Source organism: Agrilus planipennis, unplaced genomic scaffold (genome assembly GCF_000699045.2).
Source record: "Agrilus planipennis isolate EAB-ADULT unplaced genomic scaffold, Apla_2.0 scaffold25, whole genome shotgun sequence".
In the NCBI taxonomy this organism is placed as follows: Eukaryota; Metazoa; Arthropoda; class Insecta; order Coleoptera; family Buprestidae; genus Agrilus; species Agrilus planipennis.
In genome coordinates this window covers 1,542,349-1,562,250 of record NW_020439112.1, presented here as the reverse complement: position 1 = coordinate 1,562,250, position 19,902 = coordinate 1,542,349, and the positions used below count along the sequence as shown (strand labels likewise).

General features: G+C 35.6%; 1 protein-coding gene across 3 annotated transcripts in view; it reads left to right on the top strand.

The window, feature by feature from the left end:
- LOC108739767 (transcription factor AP-2-epsilon) overlaps window positions 1–19,902 on the top strand; it is a 216,909-nt gene that overhangs the window by 172,795 nt on the left and 24,212 nt on the right. The window contains exon 1 of one of the 3 annotated variants that reach the window (XM_018473822.1): window positions 8,085–8,576. The exons of the other annotated variants lie outside the window; for them this stretch is intronic. Within the exon in view, the coding sequence (XP_018329324.1) occupies window positions 8,316–8,576 (261 nt within the window). The 5' untranslated portion in view covers window positions 8,085–8,315. Of the gene's footprint in view, window positions 1–8,084; window positions 8,577–19,902 lie in introns of those variants that run through there. 3 annotated transcript variants of the gene reach the window in all.

Sequence of the window (19,902 nt, the reverse complement as noted above, 5' to 3'; positions counted from 1 at the left end):
TTTTTGTTTCGAAGTTGAAATCAAGGCATATTCACTGCCAAAAGTAAAAGATTTTCCATATTATTCGTTATTTCTTATTTTATTCAAAGTTTTTGGTCAAATTCCAAATTTTCTCTCAAACCGTATACTTTTGTTTATTAGGTATAGGTAGTATTTATTTACTTCATGATATGCTGTATAACCTAATTAATCACGAATTTCTAATTTTATGTACTCTTGTCTCCGATTGAACCTCCCCAAACATCTTTATCACCGGCAGTGGATGTCTGTCTGTACTCAATCAATACTCATCAAGTTTTTACCATTTTCTTTAAAGCACTCGCTATTGAGATCCGAATACATAATTGCATAATGTTTAATCTCGCAATCATCTAAGTTCGTCCTGCTTGAACGGGTAGCTTATGTAAGCAATCAAGCTGGATGGCACATGGGGAAGGTCATGTTGAATCTTGACAAAAATAGTGATCTACAGTGCCGGAAGAGTATCAAGTACTTACCAACAGAAGAAGAAGAATAAGTTGGTCGATCGGTACGTGCCCTGTCTTCGCAATCGTCGATTCGTTTTAAAAAAAGTTGGATGTGAGTGCATGCCTGCAAACTTTCTAGATCCGATCGCATTATGATAAACACGGTGCGTGCAGCTCAGACAAGGAGCTGGTACTGTACAATAAATTGATTTCGTGTTCGATGAGTTCCTGCTGTCCAATGGACGCATTGTCAGTCGTTTGTTTTGTTGCTATATAGCAGCTACGCATGCACACCATTATATACCTTGACACATACGTAAGACTTTGTGAGAATACCTGCGAAAACTTGACGACATAACATGCAAGAATATTAAACAAATCACTATTTAGAAAATACCACAAATGGCGCTGTAAACGCCATCTGTAGTACGATGCTACATTTTAGGATTACGTATGCTTCAACAAGGTCCATTTAAATATATGGATATATACTTGCTGAAACGAATTCCGGCGTAGTTCACCTCAACGTGGTAGGCACGTTACCGTAATCGAATAAAATAATTGGAAGTCGTCTGTATTCTGTCGAAACTGCCAGACGCGGATCGCGATTTCGATCTTTTTGGATCTCATCAGCGCGTCGCTGGCAGCTTTGACAGAACACAGACCAACTTTTACCTGCTGTCTTAGTAGCGCGTTTTAGAAAATACCACAAATGGCGCGGTAAACGCCATCTGTAGTACAATGCTACATTTTAGGATTACGTATGCTTCAAAATCACTATTTGGAGTTATATTGTTCTGGAATATTTAGAGAACCTGTACCAAGAGTCAGGAGATATATATTAGAGTAGGAGGAAGATAGTGTTGAGATAAGTGATGTAGGATGCCTCATAATGGGAGAAGAGATTTATTTAGCATTAGATAATCAATTTATTATTTACAATCAAGTGATAATAGAGCACCAACAGGTATAAATCGGATAAAGGCTTAAATCTCAAAACATTCAGGGCAAGAGGTTGGCGATCGTATGTTTAGGCTAGTTAGTCACAAATTAGGAGACGGGGAAAGTCCTGGAGGATTAAAAAGAAAAGTGTAATCATACCAAAAAAGAGAGTCACGGATATAGATGCGAGAAATTAGGAACAAGATAAAGGAAAGGAAAAAACCTTTTGACAATGTTAAATGGGACAAGATGTCAAATATACTTAAAAATGTACGGATGAAATACATAGATAGAAGAGTGATAGAAGAAGTCGTTGATTTTTAGTATCTAGGAAGTCAGATAATTCAATATGGAAGGATTATTAGAGATATAAAACAATGGATAGCACAGGGTCTAGTCGTTTTTAACAAAAAGATGTCACTTCTATGCTCAACGGTTAAAAGATTGGTGTTAGTCTGAAAAATGGTGCTGTACGGGTGCAAAACATAGGCAGTGGGCGTGGCGGAAAAAAAAATTAGAATACTTGGTTGGAGAAGGTTGGAAATAAACAAGTAATAAAAAGAGTAGAAGAACAGAAACCGCCATGCGAGTAAATAAGAAATAGGCGAGATAGATTGATAGAACACCTTCTCAGGCATAAAGAGATAGTTATTAGAAGCAGATGCAAGGGTTAAGAGTATTAGGGGTACACCTAGATTAGATTGCTGTTCACAAATAATGACGGATGTGGAATATCTTAGTTTTAGGGAAATTCAAAGATGAGCTCAGAATAAGAAAGAATGGAGATGCGTGCCTGTCCAGTCAGTCTTAGGACTGACAGCCCTATGATGCTGATGATGTCCTTAAAAGTATTATTAAAATGTCTCCAACAATTCCTAATAACTGAGGTGGTGAGAGCAACAAAAATGTTATTGAGATGTTGTAGTATTGTATTAGGAAGAGTAGAAGAATTGAGGATGCTTTGGAATTATATAATATAAATGGACGAGGTAGGTTGGTAGGATACTTTTTCAGATATGAAGGGCTAGGAGATATTTTAGGCGTTGAAGTAAGAGTTATCAGAAAATGATGTTAAACTAGGCAGTTAGCAGTTTCGTAATAAAAATGTTTTACTACGTTCCAAGTACGTTATTCAAAATGCTATTGAACGTCTTCATCACTAGTGATCGTATATTAAGGTGTGTTTTATGGGTATTTTATGGATATTGAGTGGATGTCATGGAGACATAGTTTCCATGCTCATTATCCTTACTTTCTATGCTGAATCCAACAATTTTTTTCCAAATTTCGGCGCTCTCCCCTAGCAGTCATCCTAGATGTTAATACGTAAATTCCTATAGCCTTAAACCAGATAAAACAAGCTATAGCTGGTTTAATATTTTAAATTAGCGACTTTTTTTTTGGTAATAACCGATCGTTAAGAACTAAAAGTTTCTCTTTAGTTATGTAAGAACATATAACGAAGTAGTGGGTACTTGTAATTCTACAATCCAATTTAATTAAGTCAAACGGGGAATCGCAAATTTCGTTGGAATGTCAATTATTCACAAACATAATTATCTAATTGTCGTGGACGTTTTATTGCGTTTTCTATTCTGCGGTCACTTACTAATTACGACGCGATTTAGATATTTAAAGACGTGTGCGTGCGTGCATATGTACACATATGTAATGTCTACCCATAGATTAGAATGTACTATTAGCGAAATTCCAAAATTAATTAGGTGTTCGACAGAAGCTCTGGTTACCGCACTTGCGATTTTAACGATCTTAAATGTTACTGCGCATTTCCTCTTCCAACTGCCTATCATTGACCAGTGCCGGCTGGCGCATAAGGTCAACAGGGGCATCTGTCCACCTCTACATTCTCTTTGAAAACAGATAAGCTACTCGTTTTCTTTTAATTTTGCAATCACAGAGTGTTAGCAAAGCCTGAAATGGCCAGGGAGTTACAGGGTGTATCCTAAAAATTGTAGTAATTATATAAATGAAGGAATAAAATCATGCTGCAGTATGCATGACATTTTAATCCATGATTGATAATACGAAAATAGCTAAGAAAGCATTTCTTTTCTTTTAATTTCATGAGTCCGGAAAACTTATAATTAGAATGATCTATGTAGAAAAGTCAAATTTAATTTTAGACTTCATTTATATATTATTTGCCTCCTATAGCAGGTATAGGTTTTGCGTAAACTACATAGAAATCCATCTAACTATGAAAAAAGGGGGATTGACCCCAATTTACTGCAACAACTTCGTGATCGCTCAGGAATGTTTAGTGTGGTAACTTGGGGGTGAGTTTACAATTTATTTAATTTCCACAGTCTCACATTCTCCATCTCGTGCGTATCTAAATTTAATTCTTATTAAAAATTTAACAATACAGTAAAAGTTTCTTATCCACGGTTTCCTTATTCGCTGTTGAAAAAATTGCAACCCAGTTCCTGTATTCGCGGATGCAATTGGTAAACAGAAAAGGATTCGGTGTCATTTATTAAGAAGATTGGTCGCAGTAGACCGCTGGTGCCTAATGTGATTTTTTCCGATAACATGGGTTTCTATTCTAAACATTGTGATTTAACGCTACGAGATAAATAAGTGATTTTTTGAATGGTAACGGACAAAGGTTCACATTAACTCGGTACGTTTTTGGTTTTCAGTAATATGGTCATTAAAAGCTTTTACAAGTGCTTAAAGTTGATGCTTCTTGTAGGACACATATTTTCTATAGATATTAAAAGAATAAAAAATGGCCTTCGACAGGCTTTAGAGCAAAGCTTTATCTATCTTACTACAAACTTTCAAACCTCTGTTCTAAATATTAAACTCATGATACCTAGAACCGATAAGTATATTTTTACTCTACGGCGCATGTACTACTGAATCCCCTTAATGTATCGGCATCTCTTGAGTATGTACTGTTGGTACGTGCCGAGGCATATATATATATACCCCGCGATTAAAGAGCTTTTACTGTATGAAGTTAACGGCGTTGTTCCAGTGAGTTAGGCTAGCACGTGGCTACTGGTACAGCGCGAAATCAGAACTGGTGTCTCTGGTCTCGGCGCTCGCTTTGCCCAGGTCTCTCGTAATCGACGTATGCATGTAGGTACATAAGTATACACATCCCTTTGTTTTTTTTTTAGTTTGCACCCTCCTTTGAAACACACTCACGAGTCGTTACTGCATTTACCTGTTTATTGTACTTATATATGTTTAATATCTACGTTTGTGGTAGAAAGTGCAGTAGTACCTACATGATACATACATACATACAAATATGTACCCAACTGAAATCACGCTTGCGTATAATTGCCACAAATTGTAGCCTACTTGCTAGTCGTTAGCAACTTGACCAATGATAAGCTAAATAAATCGTCCGTGGTGACTTTATAGCTGTGTTTCTAAATATTAATCTGTTTACCATTAAGTATACGATTACAAAAACAACTATCTTTAGCTTTTATTGCTTTGATCTTATATAAGTAGGTATGTACAATTAGGCGAAAATTTGTTGGCATTTTATTAGGTATTAACCGAAGAATGCCGATGAGATTTGATACATCTTGAAGCAACTTGTTTTCCGTAACGCAAATGTGATGATCTTCTTCAGGTGTCGACCGTTATAAAAAATCTGGCATTCTCAAGGAATTTACAAATCTCTTCTTGAAAATGACAAGGAGTATTTTTAAAAATCAGGGAAAATTATGAATAGATAGGTACTACTTGTTTTTTTTAGAAATTTAATGACTTTTAAGGGTTTCATACCCCAAAAGGATCACTTCGTTGTCTGTCAGGTGCTTGTAAAGGTATAAAGTTGAAATTAATATCAAATACTCAGGTCTGCAATCCCTTGGAGGTGTAAAAAAATCTAACTTCTAAGTTAGTGTAATCAAAATGCCGCATATTTTAACACTCGCAAAGGAATAAGACCCGATAGAGTAGGTATGTATTATTTCCCGTTGATCTAGTTTATGAAATTTGGCAAAGATCAATGTCTTGCAGCACAAGTAAAAGGAAAATCCAAAAAAACGTAAATTTGTAGTTTCATCCAAAAGAAATTTAAAGGAAAACTTAAAACATACCCGGGAAAAACGAGGAAAATCTACAAGTTTATACGAATTCCTTAATGCGCGAATCCGTCTTGCACAGGGCCTGTTTTTTGGGTCCATCCTAAAATCCCGATGCCTACATTGCCAAAAGCCGTAAACCCTAGCCAAAATCCCTGCATGCGGAAAATGGGACAGTGATTTTAATATTATACTGATTTTTTTATTATTTACACACGTAAGATAAAATTGGTAAGTCTAGATAAGGTGATCCACGATCTAGACTCACAGGGGAGCGTAGAGGATATGAATTACCGTGTAGATACAATTAAGAATCTGTCCATTAATCATGGCGCAATTGACATACCCCTCATAGAAGTGTTTAACATATGGATGTACTAGTACCTACTAGTATACTGGTAGTTATGATGGGTAGATATCTACTTCATTAGTCAAGAACTTGTTGCACTTTGCGCGTACGATTCCTAGAAGCAATTTGCTTTTGAATACCATTAGGTAGCTTTCTACGATAATTAAAAATCAATTCGTCTTAAATATACTACAATTTTAAAGTTAAATTGTTTTGCCATTAGTCGTTTTAATTTCATTCGTCAGTAAACAAATGGTGAGTAAAATTTGAAATATTCTGCTGTAACATTACTTAACGGATGTTATTGATACGAGAAATGTCTTTTATTTTGGAGTTTTTACCCATAGCGAACAATCTTTCCGGACTTTCATCGTGAACACTTAACTTGAGGACTTCCTGTATCCACCTATTAATTACAGGGTGTTTTTAAAATATGTAGCAAGCTTTTGAGGATGTCATCTAGATGTAATAGGGAATGGTATGGTGAGTAAGGTAGCGCAGTTAAGAGACAAAACAATTTGAAAGAAACTGACGAAGTTGCAATCCGAAGCCGGCCCTGGGCGTGAATTGGCAACATCTAACAACTAAGCACCTACATCGATGAAAAATGTAGACAGTAACGGTTGTAGAACGACTAATAAAGTAAATATCAACAGCTTGCTGCTACACTACTAAACATAACAATCTTTAGATGCCCATTGCTACTTTATTCATCGCTAATAGTATGCAATACTATTTAAAGTCTTCTTCCAGCAGTTTTCCCGCAGTAGTCACCTCTGTTGGTCCATCCGCCCTCGAATCGTCCTCCATAGTAAACTTCCCGCGCTTAAATTGAGTAAATTACCCTCTTATAGTCATTTTTGATTTTCCGATTAAATAAGTAACATTTATAGTTGTACCTACAATGTGACATGCTTAATTTTAAAAAAAATCGCAAAAATCTGTTTTAACCACACAGCTAGTGCTATTACTGTTAACGTCAATTAACTTTTATGAGTCTACCTTCAGTCAACTTCAACTAGCAATATGACTTATCTATTTAATGTGCGACGTACATACCTACGTAAATAAAATTCAAAACAGTGGTGTGAAATTCCTTAATGATTTCGCATATCATATCAAATATGTAATTTTTAGCAATCCCTATAGAAATATAAAATAGAAAATACCTATTTTTAGTTTCTGTTTTAAGCACCGTTTAGGCATTAGTTTCTTTTTGAATTTAGATGGGTTTTAAACCCATTTTCTATTTTGAGAATATTAAATGCAAACTTCAGATGGCTTATAGTTTCCACCATAGTCGAATCAAATTGCGTTATCGTATAAAATTACTGAATTGATAATACGATTTGATATTCTAGTCCAATGCAAATATAATACCCAAATAAGACTTTTAGGCGATGATTAGGTTTTGTACTTTTTATATTATTATATCATAATCTTTTGGAAAACTCCAGGGTAGGAGACTTGAAAAAATAAATATAAATGTTGTCTACGAATATCGTCATCTTAGAAATCAAACTTTCTTACTTCTCCCTCTTTACGCAGTGTTTCCATCCGTCCAGGTTTCTCCGGATTTGTCCTAGTTTGGATGTTTTGTTTACAGTCCGGACTATGAAGTCCCCGCGCTATCTGGTCACCACGAAGCCTCATATCCTAGCCAGAGTCCCTCTAAATTAAAATAAACTGTTAAAAATATTGAAATGGATCCACCACCCTAGCAAAAGTTCTGCTCAATCAAAGTAAATGAATAATTAGTTGGGGTTAAAAGCCTAATTTAAATATTTGCAACCCTGATTGGCTGCGATTTTTCACACAGTTAATATAAATTTTATTGTATTGGTAAAATTAGTGTTCGTGATACAGAACAACAAAAACAGACATTTTATTTTAAAAACTATGCATCTATATTTGCATTTTATATTTCGAATAGATGTTTTCAGAACAATTGTGCATGCGTCACAAATTTCGAATATATTGCATCAACAATTTTTCACATTTCTGACGCATATGCAAAGTAAGATGCAGTTAAGTTAAATACGTTCTTGCCCGTCCATTCCAATCGTGCGACAAAACAATTTCCAATTCCAATCAAACCTGCGTTATATAACAATCGTCTGTGGAACAGGTGTGCGACCGCGTAACGAGATAGAGCGAGAGAGAAGGAGAGAGAGCGGGAGGCGGCAAGCAAGCGAACGGCGGCGGGGGCCCCATCTTTCCCGCCCGCCCCCGTTGGACAACAGCTCTAGGCCAACTGGACCTTCAGTCGCCTCGAGGTTTCTTGCTAGTCAACTCCGCGTATTCTTATTGTATTAAGTAATTATTGCCTGCCCACCTACGTTTCGGACGTGTTCCCCCTTGCCATCCTCATGGTCTTCTCGCGCGTCTACTCATTACTATCGGTACCTGTTATTAGTGACGTCGCCGGCATCGTCCATCTCGTTTGCTCTTCAGGGTTCTAACGCGCGTACGCAATAAAACGAGATGGAAAACAACACTCCCGACTCTCCGGACTCGATAGCAAGCGATCAACTCACCGTTGACTTGTTGACGACGACGCCACGTGCTAAGAAACGAAGGACGCTGCTGAACGACGTCGGCGACGCGGAACGTCGCGGCGGCGACGGCGTCGTCGAACGTAACGACGCGTCGCCAAGCAACATGGTCAGTGTGAACAACAACGACGTATCCTTCGTACTGGATAACGAGGACAATCAGGACAATACGGAGGATGACGATGATGCAGTATGTAACGTTTATTGTTTTATTTTTTCTTGTTTTGGGTTTGTTTGCAATACCATATCCCCCATACCAATAGTACGATATCTTTCCCTAATTGTAGGGGTGAAAGCTCCGGAAGAAAATACATTCTTCTAGAACTATTACAGTTGCAATTACAATTATTAATCTACATACCTAGTAAAAAAAATAGTCGTGTTTACCGTACAATTAGAAAGAAAAATTCTATTTTCACCCAATGTTGTGTTTCCAGAAGGCTCTCCATTTCACAAGTATGCGACAATTAACTAATTTTCAAAGCAATTCGATTTCTGTACGGAAACAAACAAAACTTACATAGAGATTTCAACGATCGGTTAAGACAGATGCCTGACTTCTTAAAAATCAGTTGGAGGCATTTCTTTAAATCTTCTGTGAAAGTAATACCATAATAAAAAATAAATTTGGAAGTAGACATTTTTCCAGGAAGCTTACGCAGGGAAAATGTAGCTTTAAAAACCAGCAAATTTGGGGAGGACGAAAATAAATAATTATTATAGAATACTGAAAAATATGGTATCAGTTGTAGATACCAAAAATACTATCAGGTAAGAGAGCAGACCCCATCGTATATTGGGTGATTGTAATGCTTTCAGAGATGTGATTTTAGAGCTAATTCTCTGTTTGAAGAGGAACCCTTTAAATAGGTCGTAATAACTATAAAATAAACGTTTTTAATTTTTCTTACAGTAATTGACAGCGATGTCAAAAAATTTACATATGGTGGTGAGGAAACAAAGATTGAAAAACCTCTAAATCTATTAAATTATTACACTTAAATATCATAAATAATTACTTAAATAAGCAAAATAGTAGTGAATTGTTTTTAAAAATCGAGTTTCTGACTTAACCGCTCGTTGAAGTCTCCGTGTAAGTTATTAAAAATTAATTAATTGTCGCATATATGAGAAAAGGAAACACAATTCTGGGTGCAAAACACTTTTCTATACAATTTTTCTTTCTATTGTAACGACAATTTTTTTCTGTTATCGAGAATTTTCGTCTACTTTTCTACTGTAACTACAAATGTAATAGTACTTGTATCCTAAACTGAATAAATTGGTAATGAATTATTATCTGAAAATCGACTTTCTGTCTTAACCGATCATTGAAGTCTCCATGTAGGTTTTGTTTGTTTCTGTACAAAAATCGGATTGCTATTGGAAATTAATTAATTGTCGTATATTTAAGAAAAACAGAACCTTCTAGAAACACAATTCTGGATAAAAAAATCTTTTCAATACAATTTTTCTTCCCATAATGCGATAAATACGACAATTTTTTTATTTTCCTGTAAATCGTAATAAATTTTAACTGCAAATGTAATAATACTTATTTGCTTAAATAAACAAATTAGTAATGATGATGAACACATGACTGGGATTAAAACAAAATAGTAAAGATAATTCAAGGATCTATCGCGTCATCACAAAAATGTTTTTCGTCAAATAGAGTTACATGAAACATAAAAACAGTCCGCAGTTTCTAACTGAAGGTGGGTATATTTTGGGGAATTTTTGGGATTTTTAGTATTTATACCGAAGTACATTAGAATTTTTTCCAATTACGTGTTTCTTTTAGTCTTATAGGTGTAAAGAATTTTGTTTGTTTTCGACGTATCTATTACGAAGCCTTTCTAATTATGATCATAATTAAAATTTTATCAAAAGTCGCTTAAAAATTTAAAAAATCCCAAATAAAAAAACATTTCTTTTGTTTGATTTTATTGGTCACATCACTATTTTGTACATTAATAGGAATTGATGGATGTACCTTCCCTACTTTAAAGCTCAAAATATTCTTATTTAAAAGTTTTGGGGTTGGTACATTTTTGATATTAAATATTTATATCTGGTAAGGCCTCGTTCTTCTTAAACTTTGGCTTTAAGTAGGTATATGCAAATAAAAGAAATAATATGTTATTATCTAGTATGAGGTGTTTGGGATAGCTCCTGATATATATGCAGGAAATAAACAAAACTAAAAAAGCGCTATTTTAATTATTTAGATATGTAGAGTAATTTTTCATCTTTATCTCATCTTTGTGTTATTTTCTTCCATATTTTTGTCTAACTCGAATTTCTTACGTAGGTTTGTAACGTTTTCTAGCAAAGCTCAGGGTTCTGAATTTTTCAAAATTACCGACAACACTAAAACAGACCCATTTTAGAACTTTTTCTCGAATCCCAGGTAAATATGGATCTAAATCTGTCCATCTCTACCTGTCTTTTGTGTACAGAATTGAACAGGTAAACTGTAAATGGAAATTCAAAACTGAATTCATACCTGCACTATTACCTGCGACATAATAACAATAACCTTCAACTATAGCCGTTTGTGACTTAACTTGCAGGCAAGTCGGTGCTTTAACCTTTCGCGCCTGTTTGTGTTGGTATACCCTGCGGGAGGGTTTCCCAGTTAACCTGGGGCGGCTTTTACCGCCACATCTCCTCTACTACCTGTTCCACCATGACCGACGACAGGTTTCTGTCCTGACCGGCTGTCGCAGTCTCCGTTCAGTTCAGCTGTTAAGTTATAAGTTCGTCTTGTCTTCTCAGTTTTTCTCTCTCTCACACACACACACACACACTGTTTCTCTCGGCCCTCTCTGTTCTTGTTCCGCTGTTCAGTTGTTTCACAACCGGAGTCCGTCGTCATACGAGTTGGCCGAGATATGCGATACGGTGGCCTCTAAATGAGGAGATTGTTCCTCGTTCGATTCGTATTCTTGGATGTAATAGTACCTTACATACGTATTTACTGCATAATAATATACATATTTGTACGAATGAGATGAAGTTATTTTTTTAAAATATTTTCGTATTAGCTTGAAGTTCGTAGCTAGTCAACATTTCTAGTTCTTGATGATTCTTGAGAAGCTAGAGCTTTAGCATTTTACATACGTATGACGTTCAGGTGTTAATACCATATATGTATAACTAATTATTCTTTGGTAGTATTCAAAATACATATGTTGGTTTATATTACCTAGAAAGAAAGAATGCACTCGCTGTTGATTTTGATTTCAATAATAACAGGCTAGCCCCATTGTAGTAAATAATATTAGGTGATCTTATGAGAAAATTTTGGCATCATATAAAATATCGTTAAGATTATGTTTTAATTAGAGACTTTAACGATATTGTTGATTTGAACTTCATGAGACTTTAATTGACTTACATAATAACATACCTAATAGCCTCATAATAATTAATCTTACGTGATCTTATGTGAAAATGTGTGGCACTATATAAAATATCATTAGAATTGTACATTTTAACTGTAGACTTCAACGATCGGTCAAGACAGAAATCCCAATTTCAGTTTCAACGATCGGTCAAGACAGAAATCCCAATTTCAGTAAACATTTTGGTTTTAATACTGCAACCTTCTGCCAAATAGCTTTGGATAGCATTTCAAGAAGATCTTTGACTGCATTTCGTTAGCGTATCCTTAAAACTGTTGATTTGAACTGGAGACTTCAATGCTCGATAAAGACAGAAACCTGACTTCTGCTGAACTGTTGACATTAATAAATACATACCTATAATAGGTTCCTTTCAAATATTAGGTGGGCTTATGTGAAAATGTGTGGCACTATATAAAATATCATTAGAATCGTATATTTTAATTTGAGACTTCAACGATCGGTCAAGACAGAAATCCCAATTTCGGTAAACATTTTGGTTTTAATACTGCAACCTTCTGCCAAATAACTTTGGATAGCATTTCAAGAAGATCTTTGACTGCATTTCGTTAGCGTATCCTTAAAATTGTTGATTTGAACTGGAGACTTCAATGCTCGATAAAGACAGAAACCTGACTTCTGCTGAACTGTTGGTTTTTTAGGTGGGCTTATGTGAAAATGTGTGGCACTATATAAAATATCATTAGAATTGTATATTTTAACTGTAGACTTCAACCATCTGTCAAGTAAGATACAAAATTAGTATTAAATGTTTTTCACGGGGCTTCTAAAAGATGTAGGGCCCATAGATTTCTCTGCAATTTATTTTAAGCTTCTGTCATATTTTTTAACCCACACTTTGTTTGTGTTAAATATCGTCAAACGCAACAATGTCTAGGTGTAGAAGAAGACAGTAGCCACAGATTGTTGTAATCAACCCGTGCTACCGATCGTTAATATCAAGTACAAGTGGTAGTTATATACGGAGGTATGTATACTGTGTAGCGTCTTCTTCGGTGAGGCATCGTCAAGAGACCGCAGGTTACGGTGCAAATGGGTGGCCTGGGGCACTGCGTGCCATTCTTGCCCTGCTTATTACCTGCAGCGGTAAACATCATGCCTTTCTTCCGGTAATCTCTACTGGAATATTAACTTGAAGTAGTACGTACGTGGACTCCAGCAAAGCTCGGGGCTACCGGAACATTTCCTGATACGCCTTAGGACCACATATCATTCCTTTGTACCATGCTGTTTTGTTATAAATCTTTCCGGATTCGGACAAAGTACCTTTAGCAGAGCCTGGATGAGTTAAACTTTAAGGGAAGAGGGTTAACGTTAAGGAAAATTTAATAGCCCGAATAATGTAAACGGTTCTATTATCCGTAGGATTCATTTTTCAATATTGTCCTTAATAATTTTAAAGTCAGAGATAAGTACCTATAGCAGTATTAGCATCTGGCAAGGAGGAGTTAGAGGTAGCTTTGAATAAAACAGTATTGTATGAAAATAAATAAAAGTAAAACTAAAATACTGGTATGCAATGGAAGGATACGTAGAGAAAGAGCGAATATAAAAATAGGAGACGAAAAATTAGAAGTGACTGATTTTAGGTATCTAGGAAGTCAGATAAGTCAGGACGGAGGGAGTACTAGGGATAAAAAGCAGAGGAAGTCATTTCTATGCTCGCGAACGATTAATTTAGGAATTCGAAAAAGGTTGTTAAAGGTTTATGTTTGGAGCGCGGCACTGTACGGGTGCGAAACATGAACAGTGGGCGCAGCGGAAAAGAAAAGGTTAGAAGCGTTCGAAATGTAGTGTTACCGGCGAATGATGAGAATACCGTGGATAGAGAAGATTAGAAATGAAGAGGTATTAAAAAGAATATAACAGAGGACTCTGTGGAAGTCAATAAAATATAGACGAGGTAGGTTAGTAGGACACCTTCTCAGACATGAAGGTCTAGTCAAAGACATATTAGAGGCAGAAACGGCAGTTAGTAGGAGTAGAAGTAGACCTTGATTAGATTATTGATCGCAAAGGATCTGGGTTGTTCTAGTTTTAGGGAAATGCGAAGATTAGCTCAGGATAGGAAAGAATGAACGTGCGTGTCTAACCAATTTTACAACTCACGACCTTATGATGATGAGGTGTATCTGAAGGCTTTATGATATTATAATCGTACTTCCATGGTTGTCACCTATCTGTAGTTACATTTTCCCATATTTAGTTTTAAATCGTACGAAATTTACTTAAAATTCAAGCTTTTTTCACACAACTTTCATGTACTATAAAATGTGATATGTTGCTTTTTTTAAGCGGTTACGGTGCAGCATTTAAGTACAAATTCCATCATATTTCAATAAGAAGTAATTTGATTGCGAAACATTACATTTATTTATGTTCCTGTCAACGTTAAGCATTCACTAAAGACAAATGTTGATATCATGTGACTAGCATTAATCGTTTTTTTTTGTATAACACTCACAAAAGAGTTATTAAAAGGGTCCGCAGGAAGGTTGAAAAAAAGAAATTTAATTTCGATCACCAGTTTAACTTTTANGATATATATATATATATATATATATACATATAAGATAAAATCAGATTCGATGTTTGTTAAAATGAATGAAATCCTACTCTGTCTAATACGTACTAATAAGTACTCCCGGTAAAGAACAAACAGTAGGTAGAGTAATTTTCTGTAAATGGACGTAAGCTAATTTTACACTTCACCTGATACCAGGTCGCTATTACCGGGTACCGATCGTCATTTAGCGCTCAATCTCCTCCCTGTTGAGTTTGCTTATTATCCGAAACCGTTTGAATCTAACCGGCATCGCGTCGTTGCATGGAAGTGCATATATTTGCTTGATCGAACAATCTCGGACACTCGCTGTATCTACTCATTGTTTATTTATATCGAGAACAAATCAGCAAATGAATTATTGATCGGAAAATAGAATAATTATGTATATATCTTAACAGATGAGCCGATCACATAAAATACATCGAAAACCGTTTATAACGACTCTTTTTATTAATGTTGGTTCACATATAACAACGAAAGAGTGATCACAAAAATAGGCCAATAATTTCCCAAATTTACAAAATTTGTAGTAACAAAAAAAACCCTCTGTAAATTTTTAAATCCGGATGTAACGACAATGCGTTAATCAAAAGATCTATGCACCAATCCGGAAATCGCTACTTTTGCAAAATATGAAGCCAAAGAAGGATTCTGAGTTTAAATTTATCTTAAGTTTCGTTTTATTTCTTCATCGTTCAATTATTACAATAAAAGCCACATAAATGGCTAAAAATAACCGCAAAATAATCAATTAAATCAGCATTTATATACATAATTGTTTGCATTTTTACGTATTTTATATTACCATGTATCTATGTATATGAAATTTGCTTATAGGTCCGTCGTTTAGAGCGACCGAACCTTGTCAGTCCTTTTGCAGTTGTTATAGCCAGATTTTACTATAATTTCTCTATAATAAAAGATATTCGTTTAATGGTCTCTCTATTTTGTTTGTTAATTCTGTATGAAAGTCTGAACAATTTAAACTTTGAACTGAGTCCTTATTGTTAGAAGTTTTTTATCTACATCAGGGAAATCCTGAAAATGATAATGACGCGTTAGCAACTCCCAGAATCCTCAATATCTGCGCAAATTGTGTATCATATAATCTCAAAGATGTAATTCATACCACAATCAAACCGAAGTGATAGTGACAGAGTTGAAACATTTTTCTTTAACTATTGCTGCCCTGATTCGGGTCTAAAAGCCATCGACGGTTGGGATTGCTTCCTAACGTTTCGTCCACATCCAGCATCAGAGATGGAAGCACGTATGACGAAGATCGCCACTCGTGCTAGCGAAACGTTAGGAAGCAACTCCAATCAACAATTTTACCAATTTTTCTTAAACTACTTTTAAATTACATTCACATTTACTGTACCTAACTACACTGTACAACTAAATGTGAGCTATTCTAATTTTCATTGGAATATTTGACAATCCGACTGAATAGTTTTCAGTTTTCTTAGCAGTCTAGCCGTTCTTGACAATGTCGAATTTTACATATCGACTTCCATATCCATAAAATGTATACAATTCCTGATGGTTTTCCTGAATTGCCGAGCGTGCTTGTTTAACGATCCCATAGATTACGCGAGATCCGTTTGCATGTTTACATCAGGAAACCGATCTGGTTGGCTTCGGAGGCAATAGTAGTAATGATAATGAGACGTGCTAGTATTTCTGCTGTAACCCAGAAAAACGTTCCATTCGCAGGTGTGTAACCCGAGCTGCCTGCCTGTATCTATCTGCCAAGGCAAGTGTAATAATTTCATTGACAACGGTCCGCTTCAGAGATGTATTATATGAATATCACCGAGCGGTTAAAAACAGATGAAGGGAAATGCACTTGCTGTAGATACTGTTACCATCATTTCGTAAACATTCGATGCGAATCTGAATTAGATCTATTCAGTGGCAGATCTCTCTCTGAACGTACTTGCCTGGTAACGCAGCGCGGATGAGCAAAGATAGACCGTTGCACCGTTTAGCCCTTAATATTACACTGGAGGTGGGGGGTGCGACATTTCGAGCGTCTTCAATGTCACATAATAGCTAACAACTGAGCAAGTGTTCCAATTTGCTCACGCCTTGCGGCAGTTTAGAAAGTAAACCGTTTTGTACCCACTAATTTTGAAATTGTACCACCCTGTGTGAATTCTCTCTAAGAAACGAGATAGAACACTTATAAAACTACTCAGAAATCTATCTGTCATTTCTCTTTGATTCAACATAAGACACTAAAAAATATCCAATGATTATATTTACCGAATAATGATTTTTATTTTTGACTAGCTGTCCCGGCAGACTTCGTACTGCTTCAATCGATAAATAAAAGACCTAAACTTTTGTATAAAATAAACTTAAAACAAACAAAAGGAATCCATAATACATAGAGGATGGATCGACATATTAGTTGATTGTCAAATATTATGGTTGCGTTCAGAAATTTAATTTGTGACGAAACTTAAGATTTATTAATCTACATACAAATAATCTGAAAGATAGTTAACAATTTTCATATTTATTCACCTTTTAAACCTTCTCTGGACGTCCACAAATAATTCAAGACCAAAATTAGCCTAATTGGTCCATCCGTTCTCGAGTTTTAGCGAGACTAACGAACAGCAATTCATTTTTATATATACAGATAACTCGTCCCTGCGTTATCCTTTGCTTTATATCTCTACTACTTCTTCAATCTTGACCTATATGACTTCCTAGATACCTAAAATCGGCCACTTCTTCTAATTTTTCGTCTCCTACCTTTATATTCGCTCTTCCCATACTTTTTCTTCTCTTCTTCCCGTGATCAATAGTGAAAAACATTTAACATTGAAGATTTAAGATTAGTTTGGTCATTGATAAATTTAANCCCATTTAACATCGTCAAAAGCTTTTTCTAAATCTACAATAATTTTCCGTGTAAATTTTTTAGAGCCCATTTAATTAGAAGGCTTTTAGAAGCTGGAATTCCATATTTTCACTGTAGTATGTAAAGAGAACCATTAAAATTTCTTGATTCTGAATATGAAACAAATAATAGTTTGTGTAATTTTCTAAAACATTTAATGAATATTAGCGGTATTCTTTAATTACTATCTGCGACCCTGTGCACAACGTTGATGTATCTACGTATAACTAACTACTTATGCTACATTTTCATATTCATTCATTTCGTTCAATGGGATTGTCGATTCATGACGTGTTCTAATAAATCTTGGCGATTGTTGTTTATTGTTTAACCGGCCAAAGTTATATCTGTCGATAACAACAATATCGCATTGCAGCAGCAATGCCAACAACGGACCATCAATCAAGAGTGAGCGCTAGCCAATTATTACACATCCAGGAGAACCAGCATTCATCAATATTGCCAATTAATTCGCTATTCTTTAATGTAATTTCTCCCGGAACGACGATTGTTGCTCAAATCGTAAAAATTATATTATTACACGACCCTTTCAACCTAGAAAAGCATTGTCCATGTTCCTATGCAAGTACCTATAAGACATTTCGTTTATTAAGACTCCGTATATAATGACAATCCGCCCGAAGCTTAGTTAAAGAGATAGTCCAAAGATATCCATGAACAGTTGTGACTTCGTCAAAAATTTTCTTCTAAAATTACCGCACGTTTCATTGGTAACTTCCTCCGACTTCAGTGACCTTTTCCGGAAATTTTCGCAGTTTCAGTGCCGTCTTAACAAGCTCACGTTTTTTATTCATGCCTGTCTGTGAACTGCCGCTGTTCACATACATGCATACATACATGTACGTTCAGATGTGTAAGATATTTAAATGCGCTCTTACGAAAACGCGCACACACTCGTGTGTACTTTTCGAATGAAACACATTTTTATACATACATGCACACGTGGAAATCGAGCCGCGGCGGCAGCAAAGAGGCTGGATGGACCACGAGGTCGCGGCCGTGGTGGGCCGCGGGTGTCCGAGGGGACACCAGGGCGTGCACCTACCTGACGGCATTCCTACGCTTGAGGCTACCTGCCCCAAGAGGTGGCCTCTTTAACGTATATTATTGTTACCTACATATACCTCATATATGTTGGCAGAGCCTGAGTACGAATATTGAACGTAGCTAGCTAGCTGTCAGTACCATGAAAAACTCACGTTATACCGTACTTTGCATATAAGTCCGTACGATCGTTTTCCCTTACTATTAGATATGGAGCAGGGATGTTATGAAACTCCGCAACCGTAACCAAAACCATCGGACATCGGAAATAAAAGTGTATCCGAAGAAACCGTAACTGAATCTGGTATATAAGATTCGAATATTTTGGAATAGGGGCGGAATTGTAAGGGTAATTGTTTTTTTAGGGTTCCGTACGTCCGAACAAAAAACAGATCCCTTATAAGATCAGTCGTATGTCTGTATATTAGTCTGTCACAGCTAATTTACTCCGAATCTTTCGAATTGAAATTTAGTACATATGTGAATTATACATGATCCAAAAATGGACGCATAGCGTAAATAAATTAATTTTGAACATAGGGATCATTTTGGGGGGACAATAGGAAATTAAAAAAAAAAAAACGTTTTGCAAACTGTACCGTGTGACAAATCAAATGGAAGCGCTTGTTGTAAGGGTCTCAAATATATATGTTTTATAATTTTAATAGGTTACAGGAAAATTAGTAAGAATTCTATGGTCTGAACATAACGTGGTAAATCTATTAACAAAACAATATTGTATGTACAAATTTACATTTGCAGTTTGAATGTATGAGAGAACATGTTCTTTTTTTTTCAAATACAATGTTAAGTTGGTTCTCGGGTTAGGGTTCCGTATGTCCGAATGAAGAACGTAGCCCACCCACCCACTCGTGTGTCTTTTTGTCCGTTAAAAGAAAGGGTAAGGGCACTCGAAATGTAGTGTTTCAAGGGGAATGATGAGGATGCCATAGATAGAGAAGGTTAGAAATGAAAAGCGTTAATATAGTAGTCGACACATTAGAAACAGAATTAGGAGTTAAGAGGAGTAGAGTTAGACCTAGATTACTGTTCACAAAAGAGTTAAGGATGTAGAATGTTCTAGTTTTAGGAAAATGCGAAGATTAGTTCAGAATAGGAAAGAGTGGAGGTGCGTGTCAAGTCTGACGACCCTGTGATGAAGATGATGATATCCAAATTCGAAAAATCACATCCATGATATCTCAGAAATAGAGTTATTAAAGTTTGAATGAGAAGTCGGTGTCTTACAGTCAGGTAGATTTAAGGATGTTTGGGAGGTACTGTCGGAGACAAGAGTACATAAAATTAGAAATTCGTGATTAATTAGATTTTGCAGCATATCATGAGGTAAATAAATACTATCTATACTAAAAAAAAGTATACGGTTTGAGAGAAAATTTGGAATTTGACCAAAAACTTTGAATAAAATAAGAAATAACGAATAATATGGAAAATTTTTAACTGACTTTTGGCAGTGAATATGCCTTGATTTCAACTTCGAAACAAAAAAATATTTAGTTTCAATCTCTATTAATAATGA